Source organism: Silene latifolia, chromosome 7 (genome assembly GCF_048544455.1).
Source record: "Silene latifolia isolate original U9 population chromosome 7, ASM4854445v1, whole genome shotgun sequence".
Taxonomy (NCBI): domain Eukaryota; kingdom Viridiplantae; phylum Streptophyta; class Magnoliopsida; order Caryophyllales; family Caryophyllaceae; genus Silene; species Silene latifolia.
Genome location: NC_133532.1, coordinates 64,591,328 through 64,612,670, shown reverse-complemented (window position 1 = coordinate 64,612,670; position 21,343 = coordinate 64,591,328). Strand labels below are relative to the sequence as shown.

The 21,343-nt window shown below is 35.9% G+C and overlaps 2 protein-coding genes across 2 annotated transcripts; one reads left to right on the top strand and one right to left on the bottom strand.

Moving 5' to 3' along the window:
- Positions 1–176: 176 nt before the first annotated feature.
- Positions 177–2,284, bottom strand: LOC141590180 (homeobox-leucine zipper protein ATHB-4-like). Its single transcript, XM_074410786.1, has 3 exons — positions 1,849–2,284; positions 605–684; positions 177–495 (listed from the first exon to the last, which is right to left on the bottom strand). Exons 1-3 carry the CDS (start codon positions 2,152–2,154, stop codon positions 177–179), a joined length of 705 nt encoding a protein of 234 aa, XP_074266887.1. The 5' UTR covers positions 2,155–2,284.
- A 7,949-nt stretch (positions 2,285–10,233) lies between these two features.
- Positions 10,234–21,144, top strand: LOC141590179 (uncharacterized). Its single transcript, XM_074410785.1, has 12 exons — positions 10,234–10,317; positions 10,415–10,689; positions 11,900–12,029; positions 12,165–12,275; positions 12,363–12,423; positions 13,981–14,074; positions 15,378–15,480; positions 15,813–15,908; positions 16,001–16,033; positions 20,309–20,405; positions 20,567–20,651; positions 20,811–21,144. The coding sequence occupies exons 1-12, from the start codon at positions 10,234–10,236 to the stop codon at positions 20,938–20,940; spliced, it is 1,299 nt and encodes a 432-aa protein (XP_074266886.1). The 3' UTR covers positions 20,941–21,144.
- Positions 21,145–21,343: the final 199 nt, after the last annotated feature.

Sequence of the window (21,343 nt, the reverse complement as noted above, 5' to 3'; positions counted from 1 at the left end):
GATTAGGATTCTCTTCATATGATTTCTAAGCTCAATCGATCTGAAATACCGAAATTGATATTCTGCATTTAAATCTACTCTGTAGTTCATACTTTTTACAAGAAATTAAAACAAGTTCATAGTTTATCAGCATTAAACTAAACTGCAACCATGAATAAACCTACAGTTTATCCACATTATACACGGGGAAGGTTAGATACGAACATGTTATTATTTATCGTCAGAGACAACTTCTTTAGATTCAAAGGGGCAGGGCGGTGTAAGACACCAGCAGTCGGAGTTTTACTGCTGCTAGCGAAGGAAGGAGAAAGAGAAACACTCTTGCATGACGAGCACATGATCTGCCCATGCATCGTTGACTGATCAGGGAGCCCCATCTTCAGCGCCGCCCTTAATTCCTGCACCTCCTTCTGTAGCTTCATGTTTTGTTCTTTCAAGGTCTCAGAGAACCTCCTCAGATATTCACAGTCCACTTCTGTTTGCTTTAGCTTTGTCCTAATAACACGAAATCACACCGGTTTCATTATTAGATATCAAAAACTCATGCAAGACGGTCTTACAATAAATTACAAGGGCGGAAAGCCGGAAATGTAAATTCACATACCTTGCCCTTCTGTTTTGAAACCAGACCTCTACTTGCCTTGGCTTTAACTTTACTTCTCTTGCTAAGGTCAACTTTTGCTTCTGGAAATGGATAACAAGTACATGTGTCACCAGTCAAACGTATAATGGTTGTACAATGCTTATTATACAGCTTGAGGTATAATAGTATTTGTGCCGGTTTACATGGTAAGTACAAAAATAAGAAATTTAGAAATTTAATGAGGGCATTAATTAAACATGTATTTCATTCTTTTTTCAATGAAAATTGGGTAGATTGTGAAATTTCTATTTATATCAAGAAATCAATAATACATTTGTATTTTGTACGTATGTTGTGAAAGTAATTACTAGGATACGATGCGAATCACGATCTAGAATGGATAGATACGATTCGAATCTCATGGTAAAATCTTTTTAGTTAGATACGAATCGATCATATTCTTGTTTGTATATTTATAATTATTTCATAAAAACACATTCAACATTATACTATACATATCGTTCCAAATTCACGTTTTAAACATGTTCATTCAATTTATTTGCAAGATTTTAGATTCGGTTTGTAACAGTCTTGCTGATGAATAAAATAACCTTCCGGCCTATAAAAACAAGAACTAAATTCAATTACATTATTTCAAAAACTAATAAAAATAAACTACAAACGACAATTATGCCACCTTTAGCAATTAATTTAGGGAAAATGCACGCGGTGCCCTTCAACTTTGATATTTTGCCCGAAATATCCAATTTTTTAATCTAGAGAACTTTAAGAGACTATAACTCGTGTTTACGAACTCAGAAAGTGACGATTTTTTTTTTCAAATTTATTATCATTTCGAGAACTATGACTTGAAAAAAAAAATTGTCGAGTTTGGAATTCGTGAGCGAGAGATATGGTCACTCAAAGTTTGTTCATTAAAAAAAACTTTGACGTACAAAAACTCCTAGCCACGGGATCCAAATACGATAATTTTTTTTTTCAAATCGTAATTCTCGAAAAGATAATCGATTTGAAAAAAAAAAAATTATCATTTTCTGAACTCGTAGACACGAATTATAGCCTCTTAAAGATTTCCGGAACATAAAATTGGGTATTTCGGGCAAAAATCGAAACTTCAAGGGCACCACGTGCATTTTCCCATTAATTTAACTCGTACTTATTTATTTACGAACTTAAACAAAAACCGGTTCTATCACTCATAATTAAAATTATTACGAGTAAAATAAAATAACGAGATGACTGACCGTATTAAGAGTGGTGTGTTCCCCAAAAGCCCGTTCCAACACCATGATCTGCTCCTTAGAAAGCCTGAGTTTCTTCCTCTCTCCACGTCTACTGCGGCCACCGTCACTACCGCCACCGCTACCACCTTCTTCGTCGTCGCTAATAACATCTCTATCTCCTTGAAATCCACCAAAATTCTTGCCAGCATCAGCATTGCTTGATAAGGTGCTATTTGGGGAACCAACTTTGGTTTTCTCCATTTCCTCCAAATCTATTACCAATGGTGCTGGTTTTACGTCCATCTCCATCGTCTTCGGCATCGTCATCGTTAATCTTTCATTTGGTTTATGAATTTTTGAGCTTTTTTCTTCTGCATTTAATCCAACAATAAATTATTATACAAAATTACACATTAGTCATTTGTGTTACTTGTATTTTTTTTTACAAGATTTTCAAGGCAAAATGCTGGAAAAATAGGAGTGAGTTTTCTGTCTCATTTTTACGTCTCATTCTTTTAAATTATAACACATCATTCAATTAATATGTTTTACCAGACTTTTTTATGATTAAGGATGATATGTCGAACATGAGATGTAACAAAAATAATGTGTGATACCAACAAGTCCAACAAGCAATGTTTATTATCAATTGGGGAAAAAAAACACATAAATCTACAGAACACGAAAAATATAATCTAAAGGACTGAAACTGAATTGATTATGAAAAATCAACCCTTTATAGTAGACATTTTGACTAAAATTTTCTAAAATCTAATTGATACAGATATCTATCACTATTATTATTAGATTCATTTTGAAAAAAAAAAGTATTAACATGAATCTACTTAAATTTATTCTTATACTCCGTATAGACAAAGGAAGAATGTGGAATCATGAAAACGGGTCAGGCCATATCAAAAAACGAGTTTAACAAAGAATCATGTTGTTTTTCATTACAAACAAGACACTTATTTAGTTATACAAAAAGGGCAATCGATCGTATGGGTTAGACAAAATTCATGGACACGTATGTTCTTACAAACAAATGATTATTATAATCATATCATACCACCCTTTTCGTAAAGCAAAATATTTTTAAGACAATTTTATAATTTATTTATAAGATCATTAAACAATTCATACCACAAAAACATGATCATAAATTACTCTATCCTCTCAATTATTTATTTACTTTTGATTAAAATATCATTACAAAGAATATAAAACGTAAATAAACGATTGAGACAAAAAGAGTATTGATTAAAAAGGTACCTATTGAGAAATGAGAGACTCTCTTGCGTGTAGGGTTTTCATTATTAACACCATTAAAACTTGGTGGTCTCAAACTCAAACTTAAACCCCATGCATCATTTTTCTTATTTTCCTCACCCATTTTTTTTTTTTTTTGCACACTAATTATATAATTTGTTATGTCTCTCTTTTTACTACTAAGAATTTGTTTATTTAGTAGACAAAAATGAGATGTGTATATATATTTATATAAGGTGAAAGAAGTGATTAGGGGGTGCATTCAATCATGAGTTAAAGGGTATATTTTGAGGATTTTGTTAATTGGAGGATTAATCATAATGGAAAATGTGTAATTTGTTGCACAATTATTTTTAAACATATTATGGTCAAAGTAATTTAATTAATTTCTTCCTTAACATTTATTTTATGTTCCCATTTCTCCTATCTCTTTGACTATAATTATGTTTGTAACTCCACCTAATAGTAATAATTAACTCAAATAGTTATAGTAAGGTGTTATAAGTTCAATTTAATGAAATCATATGTAACTACTCATTATAATGTTGCTATTACTATACCGTTTACCAAAGAATGCTGACTTACTACTAGTAGTATTACTCATCTGTCTGTAAATAATGAGTTACTCCTTCGTCTCAGTCAATTATTGTCCTTTGGTTTTGGCACAAACAATAAGGAAAAAGGAGGGGATTAATTATAAGATGACAAGTGGACCAAATTGAGTGTGAAGGATTGAATTGCTCATCAAATGCAATTCTAAAATAGAAAGGACAACAATTGACTGAGACACCCAAAATGAAAAAGGACAACAAATGACCGCCGGGACAGAGGGAGTATAAGACGGTTTTATTATACCGACAATTGCAAATGTCAGCTAGCTTAATTGGTAATAAAGTCATAAGAAATGGTATTCATGAGTTATGACCTTGGTTCGTATACCATCGATATTACATCACCCTTGTGACTCCCGTTAACTCAAAGTAAAATAAATTAAAATATCATATTGATAATTGAGTAATTGAGCTGGTCTCACAATAGTATCATCCTGTATATAAATTTTCTCAATGTTATTTTCTTGTTACATTATTTAATTCGCATTGTCACTTTACAAATCGAAAAATGACTTACATAATTACCAATGTTTATTGTTGTTATTCTCACTTTGTCATTTTAGCAAAATAATACTCCCTCCGTCCCGGTCATTTGTTGTCCTTTGGTTTTGGCACAAAGACCAAGGAAAGGGGAGGGGCCCAATGACTAAATGACAAGTGGAATAAATTGGGTGTGAATAATCAAATTACTCATCAAATTCAATCTTAAAATAGTGTTCCGGGTGTAATTCCAGAGCAAGTATAGTTACCACCCGTGGCTTGTAGAATGATGTCTCGAGTTGGATTCCTCACGTCTCTATCGTTCCTCTCGGCTTGACCTGCAACAATGAACGAACTGAGGGCTTGGCTTTGTGCCAAGCGTACTCACTCCGACGCTCAAGTCAGTGAACTTAGTGGGATAAGTTGTTATTACTTGGCTAAGGATATATTGTAGAGAGATAAGGAAGATATTACCAGATGAATAGTGATTCTTAGGTTAATTTATGGATCATTTCCTCAATGAAGGTTGAGGAGTATTTATAGACTTTCACCTTTTGTCACGTAGTGGCCAAGTGGCCAAGTGGCTAGCAGGTGGAAAGACCGTTCTACCCTCGGCCGATGGACCCATGTCGGCCAGTAGGAGGTCTTGGATATGAGTACGCGGATATGTGTCCCGTGATCGATTCTGGGCCGAGACCCAGGTGACAGGCCGATGGGTTGCATCGGCTAGACTGTCTGAGTCGTTGACTTGTTGTGGATATCCTTGACATTGCTCAATATGTTGACTTGGTCAGCGGTGCAGAATATGCCCCATCAAATAGAAAGGACAACAAATGACTGAGACACCCCAAAATGGAAAAGGATAACAAATAACCTGGACGGAGGGAGTATAAATCTTTTATTAGTTAGATTTTAAACGTGTGCTCTTAGAAGATACGTTTAAAAATAGGGAAAATGCACGCGGTGCCCTTCAACTTTGACGTTTTGCCCGAAATACCCAATTTTTTGATCTAGAGAACTTTAAGAGATTATAACTCGTGTTTACGAACTCAGAAAGTGACGATTAATTTTTTTCAAATTGATTATCATTTCGAGAACTACGACTTGAAAAAAAAAATTGTCGAGTTTGGAATTCGTGAGCGAGAGATATGGTCACTCAAAGTTTGTTCATTAAAAAAAACTTTGACGTACAAAAACTCCTAGCCACGGGATCCAAATACGATAATTTTTTTTTTCAAATCGTAATTCTCGAAAAGATAATCGATTTGAAAAAAAATTATCATTTTCTGAACTCGTAGACACGAATTATAACCTCTTAAAGATTTCCGGAACATAAAATTGGGTATTTTGGGCAAAAATCGAAACTTCAAGGGCACCACGTGCCTTAAAAATATTACTACAGTATCATATAGTACAAATTATTGAATAAAAATGGGATCATATCGCGCTAGATTTGATACACCACCTGCCCTTCTTGGTGATTCTTTTTCCCCATTTCATTAATTGTTTCTCCACAACAATTAATTAGTTGTATAATTATGGGATGTAAATGGGGAGATTAAAAGAGTCAAACAGAGTTAATAATAATTGTCAAAGTTGTAAGTTACGGTGGCATACAAGCACAAGTATTTAGGTTTGTGTAAGGCAGTTTCATGCCAAGAAGCAAAGTTAACGAGTGGTATCTTGATTCAAAATCAATAAATTCCATTGCTTTGAAATCGTGATAAAACAAATTATACCTTGAAGACTATTACTCCGTATATGGTAAAATTGCTTAAAAAGTGACCATTTTATATTAAAAGTGGTCACTATTTAACATAAAATGGTCACTAATTCTCATAAAATGACAATTTTTTGAAAGTGGTCGCTATTTAACATAAAATGGTCACTAATTCTCATAAAATAGTCACTTTTTATCCGACACATAATACAATGATCGGACTATGATCATACACAATAAATTAACTACTATCTTAAGAATTTGTGCAATTGCAATCTATAATTGGTGTGGTTCCAAAGAGATTAGTTTATGAGAAATGATATCATATAATAATCTCTTTATTTATTTATTTTGTACGAATGAGAGGCTAGATAATACTCCCTTCATTCAATTCCACACTACACATTTATTTTTTCACGTTTGTCAACGCGTGTTTTACGTGATAAATATCTTTAGTTACGTATTTGCAAAAATTATAAAAGTTATATATTTTAAATGTACTCCTTAAGACGAATCAAACAATATCACATCAATATATTTTCACTTATGTATTGAGAGAAAATGGAAATTAAATGCTAACTTATGAATAGTGTATAAAATAGAAACATGTAGTGCGGAGTTGAATGGAGGGAGTAGTAATCTCTTTATTCACATGACCTTTTCTACAACGAGTTTTAGCCTAAAGGATGAAATAAAAATATCTTTTATTTGCTAAAGCGACAACCAAAAAGCAGTTAATAGATCTTACAAGTTACAACCAGTTATATGGTGTAGAATCCGAGTTTTATAATAAAGTTTTCGAATTTTGTTTTAAAGAATCCGAATTATATCATAAATTTTCTGAACTCACCCATTTAAACATAAAAAAAATAAAATAACTTTAAGAAAGCTCAGAAAAATTACATATAAGCTCAGTTAGATATAAGTTGGTTGTACAATGCTAGCGTATCACTGGAGTCTGGAGATATAATGTTATTTGTGACCAAAAATAGTAGGTAAATTATATCATTATACTACAATTGATGGTATGAATTATGAGCTTTATAATAGAGTTTTTGAGCTTAAGTATATAGTTTGTGTGCTTTATTATACGGTTTTTCTAAAAGTATTGAAATGGAAAATTTGACAATAGATATGACATTGAAATCTGAAAATGTGTTTTCTTATTTCAATTTACCATGATATTTATCATAAAACATTTCATTTAAGTTTTCTTAACATGTGCCTTTATGACACATTTTAGAAAAACCGTTATTATAAAGTTTATGAGATCCTTTATAAAAATATTGAGCTCAAAAACCTATTATATAACTAAAAAAAATACATATAAGCTCCTCTAAAAAAGATACATCTTATAATAGCTGAAATTTTATCGTATTGTAGTTCCGTTATTTAGTTTTTTGCTAGTAGGAAGTCTAATTGAGTCGCGCAAGAACTTGCCCATGCTCGTCAGTTCAAACTTTGGACGCATTATTGGTCGCCTTTCCCGAGATATATTGCGGCTATTGTGAACCCGTATGGGTTTCCCCAAAAAAATAAATATACAGAAGCTCCTCTAAAAAAACCCTCTTTAAAAAACGCGAATCTAAAAACCCTAACCTCGATCAATTATACTTGGGCTTCCTGTAACAATTAGGAATTTAAAGAAAGAAAACGAGCGTGGTATGTATATGAGTAGCGTATGAGTAATTTCCTACCTTATCCTCAAACTCCCTTTAACACCCACAACTCTCTAGAAACTTCCCATGAACACTAACTAGAAGACCAAGCCTAGATTTGGAAGGATTATTCACCAAGTTTGATTGTTTCTCATTCCTTTCCACTAGTAAGTTGATACTCATCATTTTCCTTTCATTTTTATGTTGACCCAAACCCTAGAATTTGGGGGTTTTCATGGGTAATGTTAATTGGTTTTTTAATTAGTATTATGAGTAATTAAAGGGTAATAATAAGGGATTTTGGTGTTACATAAGGGTATAGGATGTATTGTGATAGTTATTATGTAATTTATGTGGGATAAGACGGTCTTATGAGACTGATTCTTGGTGATTTCGAGTAGCTTTTGGAGTATGCTAAAAGGTAGGTTAATCCTACTCGGTTTCAATAAGTATAATGGTTGCATGTGTCATTATTGTGTTGTTATTACATTATAACATGATTGTTGTGGATAATTGTTATTAGTCTCATAGTATTGTTGGGATTTCTTCATAACATGATAATGAGTCATTAGTGTTGGTTTTATAATGTCATTAGATTTGCATTATCACATGTGGTTGTTGATATACACGAGTATGTGGCATGATTGACATTCATGATATATGTAAAAGAGGCACAATTGGTAAGAGTTATGCATATTCGTTGTGAAATGGGCATATTGGTACATTGTGATGCATTTAGTGGTATATGTGGTGGTTGGAGGTTGTGGGGGAGTTGCGGTGATGATTTATGGTTGTTGTGGGGACGTAAGGCGGTTGGGAGACCGTCGTCTTACGCTTGAGTCGCCTCTTGGATCTTTCCACTCTAAGGGGGATGTGCACATTAATGGTTTGAGTTATGGAGGGACTCGCGTGGTTGAGGCACGACGTCTGGTAGGAGATACGGTTGGCTTCCGGACCCGGTACCACAGGCGTGTCCCGAGTACCTATTTGTGAGGTATGGTATCGTGGGCGTGTCCCTGACACTGGTGTTGTTGTGGGTACGGCTGAGCGTGTCCCGGTACCGGTGTGGTGTTGCTTAGTCATGGGTTATTCATTGGCATATTGCATATTTACATATTGCACCGTGTCCTATGTTTATTTATTGAAACTGACGTGTTTGGGTTGTGTGTAAATTGTCACTTATTTCCGGGTGCCTCAGACGATCCATATGATAATTCCGATCATATGGGGAGCAAGTTGAGTACATGTTGATTTGACATCACGCTGGAGATGGGACGAGCTTCAGACTTGGAGTCGAGTCGCCATGAGATAGTTGACATAGCCTTCTTTAGAGAGTCGTATTAGTAAGACGCTTATTCTTTATTATTTATTCATGGTTATATAATTCATTAAATACTTTATTTATATTAAATGTTTCTTAACTGCAAATTCGATTCACCGCCTCGGGAAACCGAGATGGTAACATCCTCTATTACCTTGGCCGGTAAGAAGATGGTGTTACACATCCATCGATAATCGATCGATGGTAAGCCTCAATCTTTTTTCATCTTTCAATCAGTAGTATGAATATCTATCTTTTAGTCAATAAAAGGTCTCCTTTTTTGGTGAGAATCGTTTTTCGATTCTTTATTTCCGGGGTTTTCCATTTATTCGCACCTTTATGAACTCGTAACTAAGAGATATGAGCATTAAAATCTTTTTGAGAAAAGTATGGGTATTTTTTTTGTTGAAAAGAAAAGTATGGGTATTTGGGAAAAAGTATAAATTCCGGGATACTTTGTAGGAATTATCCATAAATTTTATGTTAATCAAAATTTCAAAAATGCCATAAAAATGTGTTGTATACTCTGTATGTATGAATTAAACAAGTAAACGCAAGTATATGCTCAAAAACCAGACACCACCTTAGTTTTCACCACTAAACTAAGACCTCTTTAATAGTTCAAACACATGTAAATGAATCATAACGCACAAAAAGTACTCCGTTGAGGAAAATCTTATCTCGAGAATTTATGAAGTCCTTCGTATCAAACATTATTATCAAGGGTTTCCTTCATGTTATAATAGCAAGTAGACATGGCAAAATTGACCCGCTCCAAATGACCCGACCAAAACTCGACCTGACACCTGACCTCAAGACCCGAGATTGACTCGAATTTAAATCGACCCGACTCGAATATTTACTGTTGCACACTGATTATTATCCATGAATAACTTGTTAATAGGTAACCCAAAAATAACTTGAATCCGAAATGAACATAAAACCCCGATTCGAATCAAGTCTATAAACCCAAAATTAACCCGACTCAACCCAAACCCAATCTAATTAACCCGTCTGACAATTCTAATATTGGCCCCTAAAAAAACAAGGGCTTCACTTCCGACTTTCGAGTTCACAATCATATTAAACGTTCTAAACTTCTAACAACTCAGAAGAGTCGAAGTAGCAGCATCCATTGTTTTGTTATTAAGGAGGTTTATCTGAGGTTTTAAGCAGCAACTTCCGCCATTTTCTCTTTTCTTTCTCTAACCTAATCTTGTAAGTTCAACCCTAATCATTAATCACTCTACTTTCTATTTGATTTTAATTAATTTTCTTTTGGTATTATGCAAGTTTGCTATAAATTAGGTGTTCTTTTTAATTAATTACAATCAGCAGGATTGCAATATGGTATTGAAGCGAGCTCCGGTAGTCGAAAGCGAAAGCGATAGGGAAATGAGTTCTGAAGAAGAGAACGAGTTTTTGGATGCGGTATTAATTTTTAGGAATAATAATTATTATTATGATTATGATAGTTGTAGATGGTTGAGTTGTTATTTGATCTTTTAATTGATATTTAATTTCGTAGGTGAGTGAAGAAGATGAAGAATTAGGTGCTTCTGATGGTAGTTATGGGGAAGGGAGCGGGAGCGAAAGCGGTGAGGGTGAAAGTAGTGGGGAAGACGAAGAAGAAGATGATGATGGTAATGACGAGGACGAGGACGGGGACGGGGACGGGGACGGGGACGGGGATGAGGATGAGGATGAGGATGAGGATGGTGAGGGTAGGGAATTTGTCATACCGAAAGACGATGAGATGGAGGAACTTGAGAAAGAGTATCGGGATCTTCAAAATAGGGAGGAGTATGTTTTATTTTGTTCAAGTTCTGATTTTTGGTGTGGAAATTAATTTGATTTGATTATTAGATATGTGGAAATTGTTGATAGAAATATTTCATTGTTCGTACTATTTCGTGTGTGTTTGTTTTAGTCGTGACTCGTGACTGTTTTACCCCGAGATTGATAGACTGTAAAAGACTAGAAACTGAGTTGATTTGGGGTGGAGAATAATAGAATATCACCTACGATTCTAGTAGAGAACAATAGAAATGAAAATAGAAGTGTTGAAGGAAGATGGTGTTGACTGTTGAGTTTTCTTTTAATTCAACAATATTTTATGGATAGCTACCTGAAATGGTGCAAGTAAGCTTATAAATGAAAGCTAGGGATAGAAGGGTACTATCAGAAAGTAAGAAAATAACAAAAATTCAAATTAACTTATATGACCAGTTTGGTGTGTATCAGTAGCCTTTGCGTAGAATGACACTTGGTTGAAGTTGTGTGAGGGCATTCACTTGTTCTAGGTAGCCTTTGCGTAGAATAACACTTGGTTGTGGTTGTGTGTGAGTCGTTCTAGGTAGCCTTTGCGTCGAATGACACTTGGTCGAAGTTGTGTGTAGGGATGCAAAAGTTTTTGGGTGTTCTGTAAGTTGATGAATAGCAAAAGGATTTACTTGGTTGCACAATGAAAAATTGGAAAATTTCTTTTTTGGTGTCTAGAAGTTTGGCTAAACTTCATTTTGGCGGCATGATTCAAGAGAGATTGATATTTACCCATTTCCACGGGGTAACTAGAGGTTTTTGAGGGTTTTACTGATCTATCAAGCTTTGTTAGCTAATTTGCATCGGCAACAACCTTTTCTCAGGCTATTTGCTCTTCTTTAGTTTTTTTTTTTGAAACTTTTAATGAGGGTTTGCGATCCTTCATCGGTCTTCCATGTTAACTTTTCGTGAATTTAACGCATCATTAGGAAACTGGTACATACTCTAAAGCGGCACAAGGATGAAGACGTTGTCAAGGGACAAAGCTATCAAGAGCCAGAAGGTAGTTTGCATTTATTTATCTGAGCTATTTTCACAAACGTGCACTGTTCTATACTGTGTCAGTGCTGCTTGTATCTTATGAATAATTTCCATAATGAGCTCATCTATTATGACGCTCTGGACGGTCGATGAAGTTACTACTTACTGATGTCACTGTATTTGAGTTCTTTTTTCTGCTGATTTTTCAAAGCTCTATTGTCATGCAAATAGTTGGAGGCTTACTTTATTCTCGCCCATCTTTTCGTGCTCTTTGGGACAAGGCCCTTGAGATCAGAATTGTATTGCAAAATCCATATACTAAGTCAAATAAGTTACCACAGGTGATTGTTTGTTGCTTTATAATTCCCATGCCTTCCAGTTTTCTCTGCCCATGTCTGTCCTTGAAAAACACTTCCTTTTCTAATTGATATCCGGCTTTAGATGGTTTTGTTTAAACCTGTCATTGTTCATCCTAGGAACCAATTAGATCATTGTTCTTGGAGTCCAACAAAGCAGTTTCCAGTGGATATTCGGATCTAATTGCATCTTCGAAGAACGCGATAGATTCACTAGTGCAATTGCAAGAGGCATGTTATTGAAACATCTTATTGTTTTGCTATTAAATTTTAACTTCTTTACTCTTGAGCTGTCAAATTGGTGTTGTATATTGATAGTTGGCCATATCTACAATGCAGCTCATTGACAATAATCCCTCAATTGCTCGAGCCTTTGAAGGTGAGTTTCAGATTGGTTGTGTTTTTTTGTGATAATACCCATTTAATGACAACACTTATCCCTTTATTCTGTAATCGGTAGTCACATGTAGACTCGACGAATCACTATACTACTCGAGGAAGCAAGGAAAATTTGGTGATAGTGCATGACCGCATGCTTAGCATTTGTTTTCTCGTGTTTCACTTTGAAGTAGTCGATTCTTTGCAATGCAAGGAATGGTATAGATGTAATGATCCTTATACGCTTATCAAGTGCTATCTTATCTATAAATGATTCATATAGGGTGTCAGGAGTTGTTCCATAGCATGTGATTCTTTAAATTCTATCTTTCAGGAGAACATGTGATTTCCTTGCTTCTATTGATTTAATCTTTAGCCGCGTTGATATATATGTGTCTTTGCACCCTCTTCCTGGTTCTTTCGATTTTGTTTTACATATTAGCTCTTTCAACCATCGTCCTCATGATGGTAGATGAGAAGATGGATGGTTGTGCTGTGACATGTTCCCTTTGGCTAGTGGGGTGATGTTGATTTTATTTTTTAGGGAAATTCTACAGTATATCATTGAATTTTTCGGTTTTCTACCTTGTATCCCTGTTTTTTCTAAAATTTAGGTGGTACCCCTGTACTCTCATACTTAGTCTGGAATGTAACCTTAATGATTAATTTTGTTAATATTTCCATTAAGTCCATCATTTTCCACAACCTTTCTTTAACCTATATTCTTAACCACCAACAATACCTCACCATCCTCCATAAGAGCCATTAGAAACCACTCTTAACAACCAAACAGCCTATATCGTCCACCACAAGATCTGCCTAGAACCAAAAACCCCTGCAAATTGGGGGAGATGAGTAGAGGATGAGGGGCTTGGCGTTGTGGTGGATATGAGAGGAGCAGTTGTTACCTGTTTATGGACATGTGCAGATGTGCTCATGGTGGTATTTAGGTTGGTGCTTGGCCAGAAGAGTGAAGGAGTTTGACAGGGGAAGGAAGTTGATGGTCATGTGAGGATGACGACCCATCTTGCTCCTCCATTGACCAATGGAAATTGGTGTTAGGTTACTTGGTAGGTGGTTTCAAGGGTGATTGAGTGGGGTAATGGATACTTTGCTTTTTTTATGGGTCAAAGTAAATTAGCAGACCGATTTCACGGTTTAGTTAACTTGGGGAGTAAGAAAGCGAGTTCAGGGGAATATGGTATGTTTAATAAAAAGTAGGGGTACAACGTAGAAAACCGGAAAACTTGGGAGGTGCATCATTGAATTTCCTTTTTTTTTCTTGTAGTTTTGATAGCGGAATTCTCTCTGTCGTTGTTCATCTCTGCTTGAGTAGATTTGGGATAATGAACGCAAGACCTATAAAGATCTAGCTGTTGCCCATTATGTAATATTGTTCTTGCCATGTCAAGGGTGTATGCTTTACTTTCTAGTTTCTACGAATATATAGTCTTACATATTAACAGTTTAACACATTGTTCTAGCTTTTTAGATAATGTTCTGGATTCTTTTCGTCTAAACTTTTGTTCATTTTTCTGTTTTGAATGAATGTTTTTAGAAGGTGGCCCTCAGTCATCTCTCGTTTCTAACGGCGAGTTAGAGAAAATGGATGTTGATCAGGAGTGGTTACAAATTTCCCAAATTCAATCAAGGTGATATACGAGTCCCATCAAAGAGTTTTATCTGTTTGCTTTTGGTTGTCATTTATAAATTTCTTTCGCATAATTATATCTAGTAGTTGTTTGTTACGGAAATCGTCAATTTCACGCAGAAAATAACTGGGTTGGTATTAGATCTGCATGTGTGCAATCTGTGGATTGTAGTTGCGGAATTGATTTTTGACGTGTTGTGCACAAGGTGACTGGTTGATGCTGATCTCAAACCCCTCAGATAGTCATTTTGTTTTTTTCTTGTGTTCTTAATGATCATAAACACCTCAGATACTCTTTACATTCTAAACTCAATCTTTGTTACAAAAACGTGGCTGATAATGCCCTTAAAATGCAATCGTGGTGACCTTGAAACCCTTTACAAAGCGGTTCTAATGCGTTGTCATGGCAAATTTGATATTGTGATCTTGCCTATGCATTTGAGAAGGATTTAAATTACACTTGGGATTCTGTTTGGATGAGATGACGTGCGTGCCAGCTAATAGCCTTTGGATTTTGTCTTTATTTTAGCTTAATTTTCACCTGCTGTTTGCAAAATAGGAGGTTTGAGACGAATCAAGCTGGTTCTTTTGGAAAATCCTGGCATAATGGAGAATTGTCTCCACACCCCTTTCATCAAGTTGGAAGTCCACAGCTCTTATTCGAACCTCAACGCATGATATCTAGGTCACATATTTGACGGCTAGAACCGCGTAAAAAACTTTCCTCCTGGAGTACCCGTGAAAAGTTTCATGTTTAAGGCTTTTGTATTGTTGTGATCGTTATGAGATAATAATTTCAAAACCAAGAAGACAATGGAGGAAAGTGTTGCTAATGAAGGGTGAAATGAGGAAAAGAGGGTCGAAGGTGCCTATCTCCTCCCTAGAGTAACGCGTTACCTCCACATGGAAGCAGTAGTGCCCCCATGAAGCCATGACCCATTATCCACCTTCCTCTACGATCTCTTACCTGCTGCTACCCTATCATTCCCTTACTAGTGATCAGCACTGTGGCCTGGACTCTCCAATACTACCTTGTGTACCCATGTCGGACACGCGGACATTTCATTTTAGACCAAAAATGATTTTTTCCCATAAAATAGCCGAATCCGAACCTTGTCGGATACTTCTAATTGATTCCGAGCAACATAGGTGATCGGTTATCTTTTCATTTGATAGATTTTGCTGAATTCTTGGGGCTATGTGGTATGTGTGTGTGCAGCTTGCTTTTGCAAGCATTGATTTATTTTCATCATCTAAGTTAGTCATGAAATTTATGTAGTGCTTTTTCTGCCTTTCTGTTACAGATTAGCATCCTTCAGAAACAAGTCGGTCGATAAATGGCAGAGAAAAGCTGATGTGCACAGTGGTGCTGCTGCAAAGAAAGCAAAATTACTGGCGTTTAACCAGGTACTGCATGTCTGGATTTTGACAGTGAAAGTGATTTGATATCCGATTGCAACATCATTAGTTCATTACCCCAGTTCTCTATATGGAGAGGTAAAGAGGTTTGGATGTGCACCTTACCCCTTTGCTTGAACACAGAGAGACTTTGCATCACACATATATTACTTCACACTTCACAATATAAGAAGGGCAAACATATCAATAAGTCAGTTTGCTTTATTCCATGAGATTCCAAAGCCGAAGAAAGTGAATTATTGGCTTCAGCTGAGATGGAAATAGAAACGGTTCAATTTGGATTGCGTTTTCTCTAATTTCTTTTTGAAACTTCCTTGTAGAATATAAGTGACCAAGTGGAAACATACATGAGGGATCCAAGTAAAATGATTAGGGGCATGCAAATGAGAAGAGAGACTGCCGATGTATTTGGCTCTGTAAGTTTTAACTTCATATCTCCTAAATATCATCAATCTTCGAAAATGAATTTGCATCCTTTGGGGTCTGATTAGTGTTCTTTGTATGGCAGGCTGCACAACAGGTTGACAGCGCCATTGAGGAGGTACACTGTTTTTTCACAGCGGACTATTATTTTTATTGTAATTCTCTCTTGATCGTTGTTAGGTGCAGTGCTGCATGTCCTTAAACTGAATGTACAGTCCAAGTTAAAGGGTCTCGCCAATTAAGTTGCAAGAGTTTTTTGGCCATCGACTTCTTTATATTCGCATAAACCTCTTTATTAGAATATGTCAATGCATGTATCAAGTAGTAAGAGACTTGGGGAACTGATTTGGGGGGTGTTTAAGTACAAAAAAGGAGGGGTATGGAGGGGAGGAGGAAGGATGGAAGGGAAAAGGAGGGGGTGGAAGTAGAGCTGATCGTTTGCGGGCTTGGGCCGGACACGGGCCGGGCCTAACCTATAAAAATGTGTCCGGCGGGCTTAATTTTCATGTCCGTGCCCGCTATGGCGGGCCTATTATAGTTGTCCATATCCGCCCATTACTAATTGGCGGGCTTGCCCGCGGGCTTACGGAATTTAAAACATAAAGAGCTGAAAGTCTTAAACATAAACGAAGCTGCTATAATACATAAAAAAAAGGCTGTTACAAAAACATAAAATAGGCCAAAATGTAAACTTTCATCAAATTATCACTGTATGCCAATTTGAGAGTATAAACTTAAATTATTTCTCATACATAATGTCTCAAGTTTTATAAATAAAAAGATTCAATGTCACATGAAGGCAGAAACATCTTCCTCGTCCATATCTTCGCCTTCATCGTCATCTAAGCCAAATGTATCACCATATCCAACCAAAAGTGAAGGACCTTCAAAGAAAAAAGAAATAATGAACAACGTAGAATAAGAAATCGTATTATATTTAGCGCTTGTTGAAAAACAAATATAAGAAAGTAATTTACCCGATGACAATTTTTTAGCTCGTAGCCAATCCTCATAACAAGCAAGGGCTTCAATAGAGGACTTTCCTAGAGACGCTCTCCATGGGTTGATCAATTTCTTACCCATACTAAATGCAGATTCTGAAGGGACAGTAGAGACGGGAATCGCCAAAATATCACGAGCCATACATGAGAGGTTTGGAAATCGGATAGAATTATTTTTCCAATATGGCAAAACATCAATATCTTCAACCCTCTCCTCTAAGTACAACTCTAGTTCTGACTTTTGGTAATCAGACTTCCTTTTCCTATTCATAAAGGCTATAAAACCTATCTCGTCTTGATCCATACCAGCACTAGTAGTGGCAGTATTAGTGCTACTAGTTGTAAAGTAAGAAGTGGAAATATGATCAGATGGCCCTTTATAATAATCAAACAATTCAATCAAAGTCCCCTTAATATGCTGAGCAATTTCCTTAGCGTATGTATCGCCAAACAACTGTTCATAACAATACTCAACCTTGTCCAATTTATAACGAGGGTCCAAGACGGCAGCACAAGAAAGCAATAGACTGTAATCTGACCAATATTTCTCAAATTTCGTTTCCATCTCCTCTACCATAGTATACAAAGAATTTAAGGGGTTTTTTGAAACCTCAGTCAATTTTTTGTGAATCTTCCATACCCCATTAAAATAAAGATTTGAAGTCGGACTCTTAGAGGCTGAAAACATGTTAGTGACGTCATAGAAAATTTTTAAAAAATCATGGAGCTCTGAAACTCGTTTCCACTCTTCCTCTGTGAGAGCAAAGCCTTTAATATCCCTATCCCGACCAACTACATGATCAACTACCTCTTTGTAGTAAAGAAAGCGATCAAGCATCAAGAAAGTGGAATTCCACCTGATAAGATTATCCCCACGCAACTTTTTTTTTGTATTCAAACGAAACATTGTTTCGGCTACACCAAAAAAATGTTTCTTCTTAGGGATTGAATGTTTCAAATGCTTGACTATACTTCTAATTTTTAACACCACATCATCAATCAAGCGTAGTCCAGCTTGTACAACAAGATTAATTATATGACAAGCACATCGAATGTGAAAAAATTCACCACCAAAGAACAAAACTTTCTTTCTTGATAGATCAGATTTGAGATAATCAATCATTGTATCATTATAGGATGCATTATCTACTGTGAAGCCTAAGACTTTACTATCAATTTTCCATTGTCCCAAACACAAGGCAATCTCATCAGCTAGAGATTGACCATCAAATGGTGGTGTCAAAGCTCCAAATTTAATTATTCTCTTCTGCAATTCCCAACTACTGTCAATCCAATGGGCAGTAATACACATATATTCATCATCAGTGTGCTCACTTCTCCAATTATCTGTGGTAAAACTAATTCTGCCACAAGTGTTTTGAAGTAGTTCAGCTACATCATGTTTTTCGTCCTTAAAATATTTCATAGCATCTCTTTTCAAAGTATGCCTACTTATTATATTAAACTGAGGACACATTGTCCTAATCATGTATTTGAACCCGGGTTCCTCACAAGTAGTAAAAGGATGCGCACCAGCTACAACATATATGCATATAGCTCTACGAACCTCTTCTAAATTAACAGACGGATTTTTCATAGACAACAATGTGCCACTACCAGTTTCAGTACCAGCTAAGCAATAGTTCCTAATGTCTTGATTAAATCGTTTAGGACAAGTTCGGATATGCCTTTTAAGATGAGATGTCCCACTGTTTTTATTAGCAGTTAAAACAGTAGAACAATAATAGCAAGTGGCTTTTACCGATTTATCAGGTAGTTCTTCTCTGGCCATATGTTGCCACACCTCTGACTTCAATTTCCTTCCCTTATCATTCACTGGTGGCCCCTTAGCATTACAAGGAAGTTCCTCTTCCTCATCCACCACGACTATTGGTGATTTTACGTTCCCCGGCGCCATTATACTACAAACAGAGACAACAGATAAAAGAAAACATAAACAACATTGAATTACATTATAATATTATAATACAAAACAATATTTCAAAAACTAAACAAATATACACAACACTGTAACATTTGCAGTACATGGTGAAGTAAACTGTAAAGATTGTTAACCCCCAAATTATTACCTCTGTTATTAATTATTATGAGACTATATATAATAGTAGAAATTTCATACACATCGCATGTATTTGACAACAATTATATCTGATTTCCAAATTTTGATTGAATTTAAGACAACACACAGTAAAATCGAATCACAAAACTAAAAATAAAAATCAATTTGATGCATAGAAATTAGAATACATACCTGATAGATCCGACGAACTGTGTAGTTTGACAAGATGCAATACTATATCTAAAGAAAGATTGGGATAATTAATTGAAAGATAGATTGGGAATTGAATTGATGAACCAAAAGTTGGAAAAGGAAGGGTTTGACAGTTTAGTAAATAAGGAATTAGGGATTAAGAGAAAATGAAGGTATTGGGCTGTTACTCTGTTAGGCAGTTGAGTCGTATGAAGAATGAAGGATACTTGAAGGGTTTTGACTTTTTTTTAGTGTTGTTAATTATATTATATTGATGTAGTGTATAAGCGGGCTTGACGGGCTGCCCATGGACAAATTTGTTTAGTCCGTACCCGTCCGTTAAAATAGCGGGCCAACTTGAACTTGTCCGTTAACCATTTTTTAAAATATTTTACGAGTCCAAGCCCGCTTCAATAGCGGGCTGGACGGGCCGGGCTGGACGGGTTGGCCCGGAGATGATCAGCTCTAGGTGGAAGGTGTGAGTTTCCCTCCAAATATTTCCTACTTTGGAAGCATTTGCCTGGTAGGATGGAAAAGGGATGGATCTATTTTCCCTCCCCTCCAACCCTCAACAATCTATTTTGCTAACCAAAGAAAGAACATTATCTCCGTTTATTTCCCTTTCCCTCCAACTTCTCCTATTCAAACATACCCTCAAGACCATGTGTAATAGTAAAGGAATTAACATTGGAACAATGGAACCTGTGTGGCTGTGCACTTAGTGCATTGTAAAGTGTCTGCTATTTGGTGAAGAGTCATTTTTGCGCACTAGGGTGAAGTGTTGAGTATTGTGTCAGACTATGTTTCTTGTCGAGGCGTGGCTCACAACAGCTTTTGTTTGTCCGTGATACTCCCCGTGACTACATTTCCTACTATAACCGTTGCCAGTTTTATGTTAATGCATGATTATAGGTTTGTCTTATGCAAAAACGTCTTTAAATTAAGACCTCCTTTTTGCCCCCCTGGTGTTTGTATTCGCCTGCTTTATATGATCCGAGTTTGATATGGATACCGAATATCTTGCTTTCACCTAGCCTCGAACTTCTTTAATCGGTACACTTTGTTCCTATACAAACGGTGCTTCCAACTGACTATGCTCTTGATTTCTTTCAAACTTTAGGCAAACCCTGAAGGTGATCCTGAGCTCCTGGACGACTCTGAATTGTACCATCAAATGCTTAATGAGTTTCTTGAATCGGTTAACAACACATCCTCCGGTAAATTATTTTTCATTTAGTCAATAGATTTTTCGTTTTGGTCTCTCGAGATCTGGGTTAACTTTCTCTAATTGATAAATAATTCACTTATTCATACAAGTCTATATAGTTAACTTCCACGATCTCACATATGAACCGACATTGCGTCATTTCATCTACAGAGGCAACATTTTACGCTCTGAAGAATAAACAACCAAAGAAAAGGAAAGTTGTTGATAGGCGAGCCTCCAAGAGCCGCAAGATAAGGTTGATTTCTTATGCAATCTTTCCTAGTTCATGATGGTAACATGGTATCACAAAGATCTATATGAGAGCACTCAGAGCAGTCTCAGTAGTTTCTTTATGCTACTGTCTCGTAATTCTATATATTTAGTGAAATCTTACATTTTCTATTCAATGTGTCAGGTATAACGTTCACGAGAAGATTGTCAATTTTATGGCTCCTCGACCAAAGGATATGCCCGAGATGGCCCCCAAGTTATTTCAGAATTTGTTTGGGCTGAGAACTCGAAATCGTCATCACCGCATAGAATGAATGCTTCTTCTGCTAATTTTAATCTGCATTGTAGTAATGATACCGATCACCGATTCAATTATAGGAATTTTTTTTTGGGATCCCGTACATGTAATGAAATTCAATTTATTTTGAGTTGGACAAGACCATACACTTGATTGTCTTTGGAGGTCCAAAATATAATCACCTTCTGTTTCATAAATGTTGACTTTGAAATGCCCAAAACTCGCTCAAGATTTCGTCTCGGCCTCGTAGGTACACAAAAAAGTGTCGAACTCTTGAAAAATCATGATTTTACCAATGACTAGTGTAGCTGGTAAAATAATTGAGGGTAGTATGTTGTGCTCTTGAGTTCTGACCAGTTCAAAGTTCAAAACTCATCGGTATACTAGTGTTTTGGTTCAAGTGTACTCGTCTTGTACGC

Bases quoted from the DNA above. Each gene is read 5' to 3' on its own strand.
- LOC141590180 (XM_074410786.1), bottom strand. From the start codon at position 2,154: ATGACGATGCCGAAGACGATGGAGATGGACGTAAAACCAGCACCATTG. The intron at 685-1,848 runs GTCAGTCATCTC...ATCCATTTCCAG, and splicing joins AACACACCACTCTTAATACG to AAGCAAAAGTTGACCTTAGC. The intron at 496-604 runs GTATGTGAATTT...TCGTGTTATTAG, and splicing joins TTTCAAAACAGAAGGGCAAG to GACAAAGCTAAAGCAAACAG.
- LOC141590179 (XM_074410785.1), top strand. From the start codon at position 10,234: ATGGTATTGAAGCGAGCTCCGGTAGTCGAAAGCGAAAGCGATAGGGAA. The intron at 10,318-10,414 runs GTATTAATTTTT...TTAATTTCGTAG, and splicing joins AGAACGAGTTTTTGGATGCG to GTGAGTGAAGAAGATGAAGA. The intron at 12,030-12,164 runs GTGATTGTTTGT...TGTTCATCCTAG, and splicing joins AGTCAAATAAGTTACCACAG to GAACCAATTAGATCATTGTT.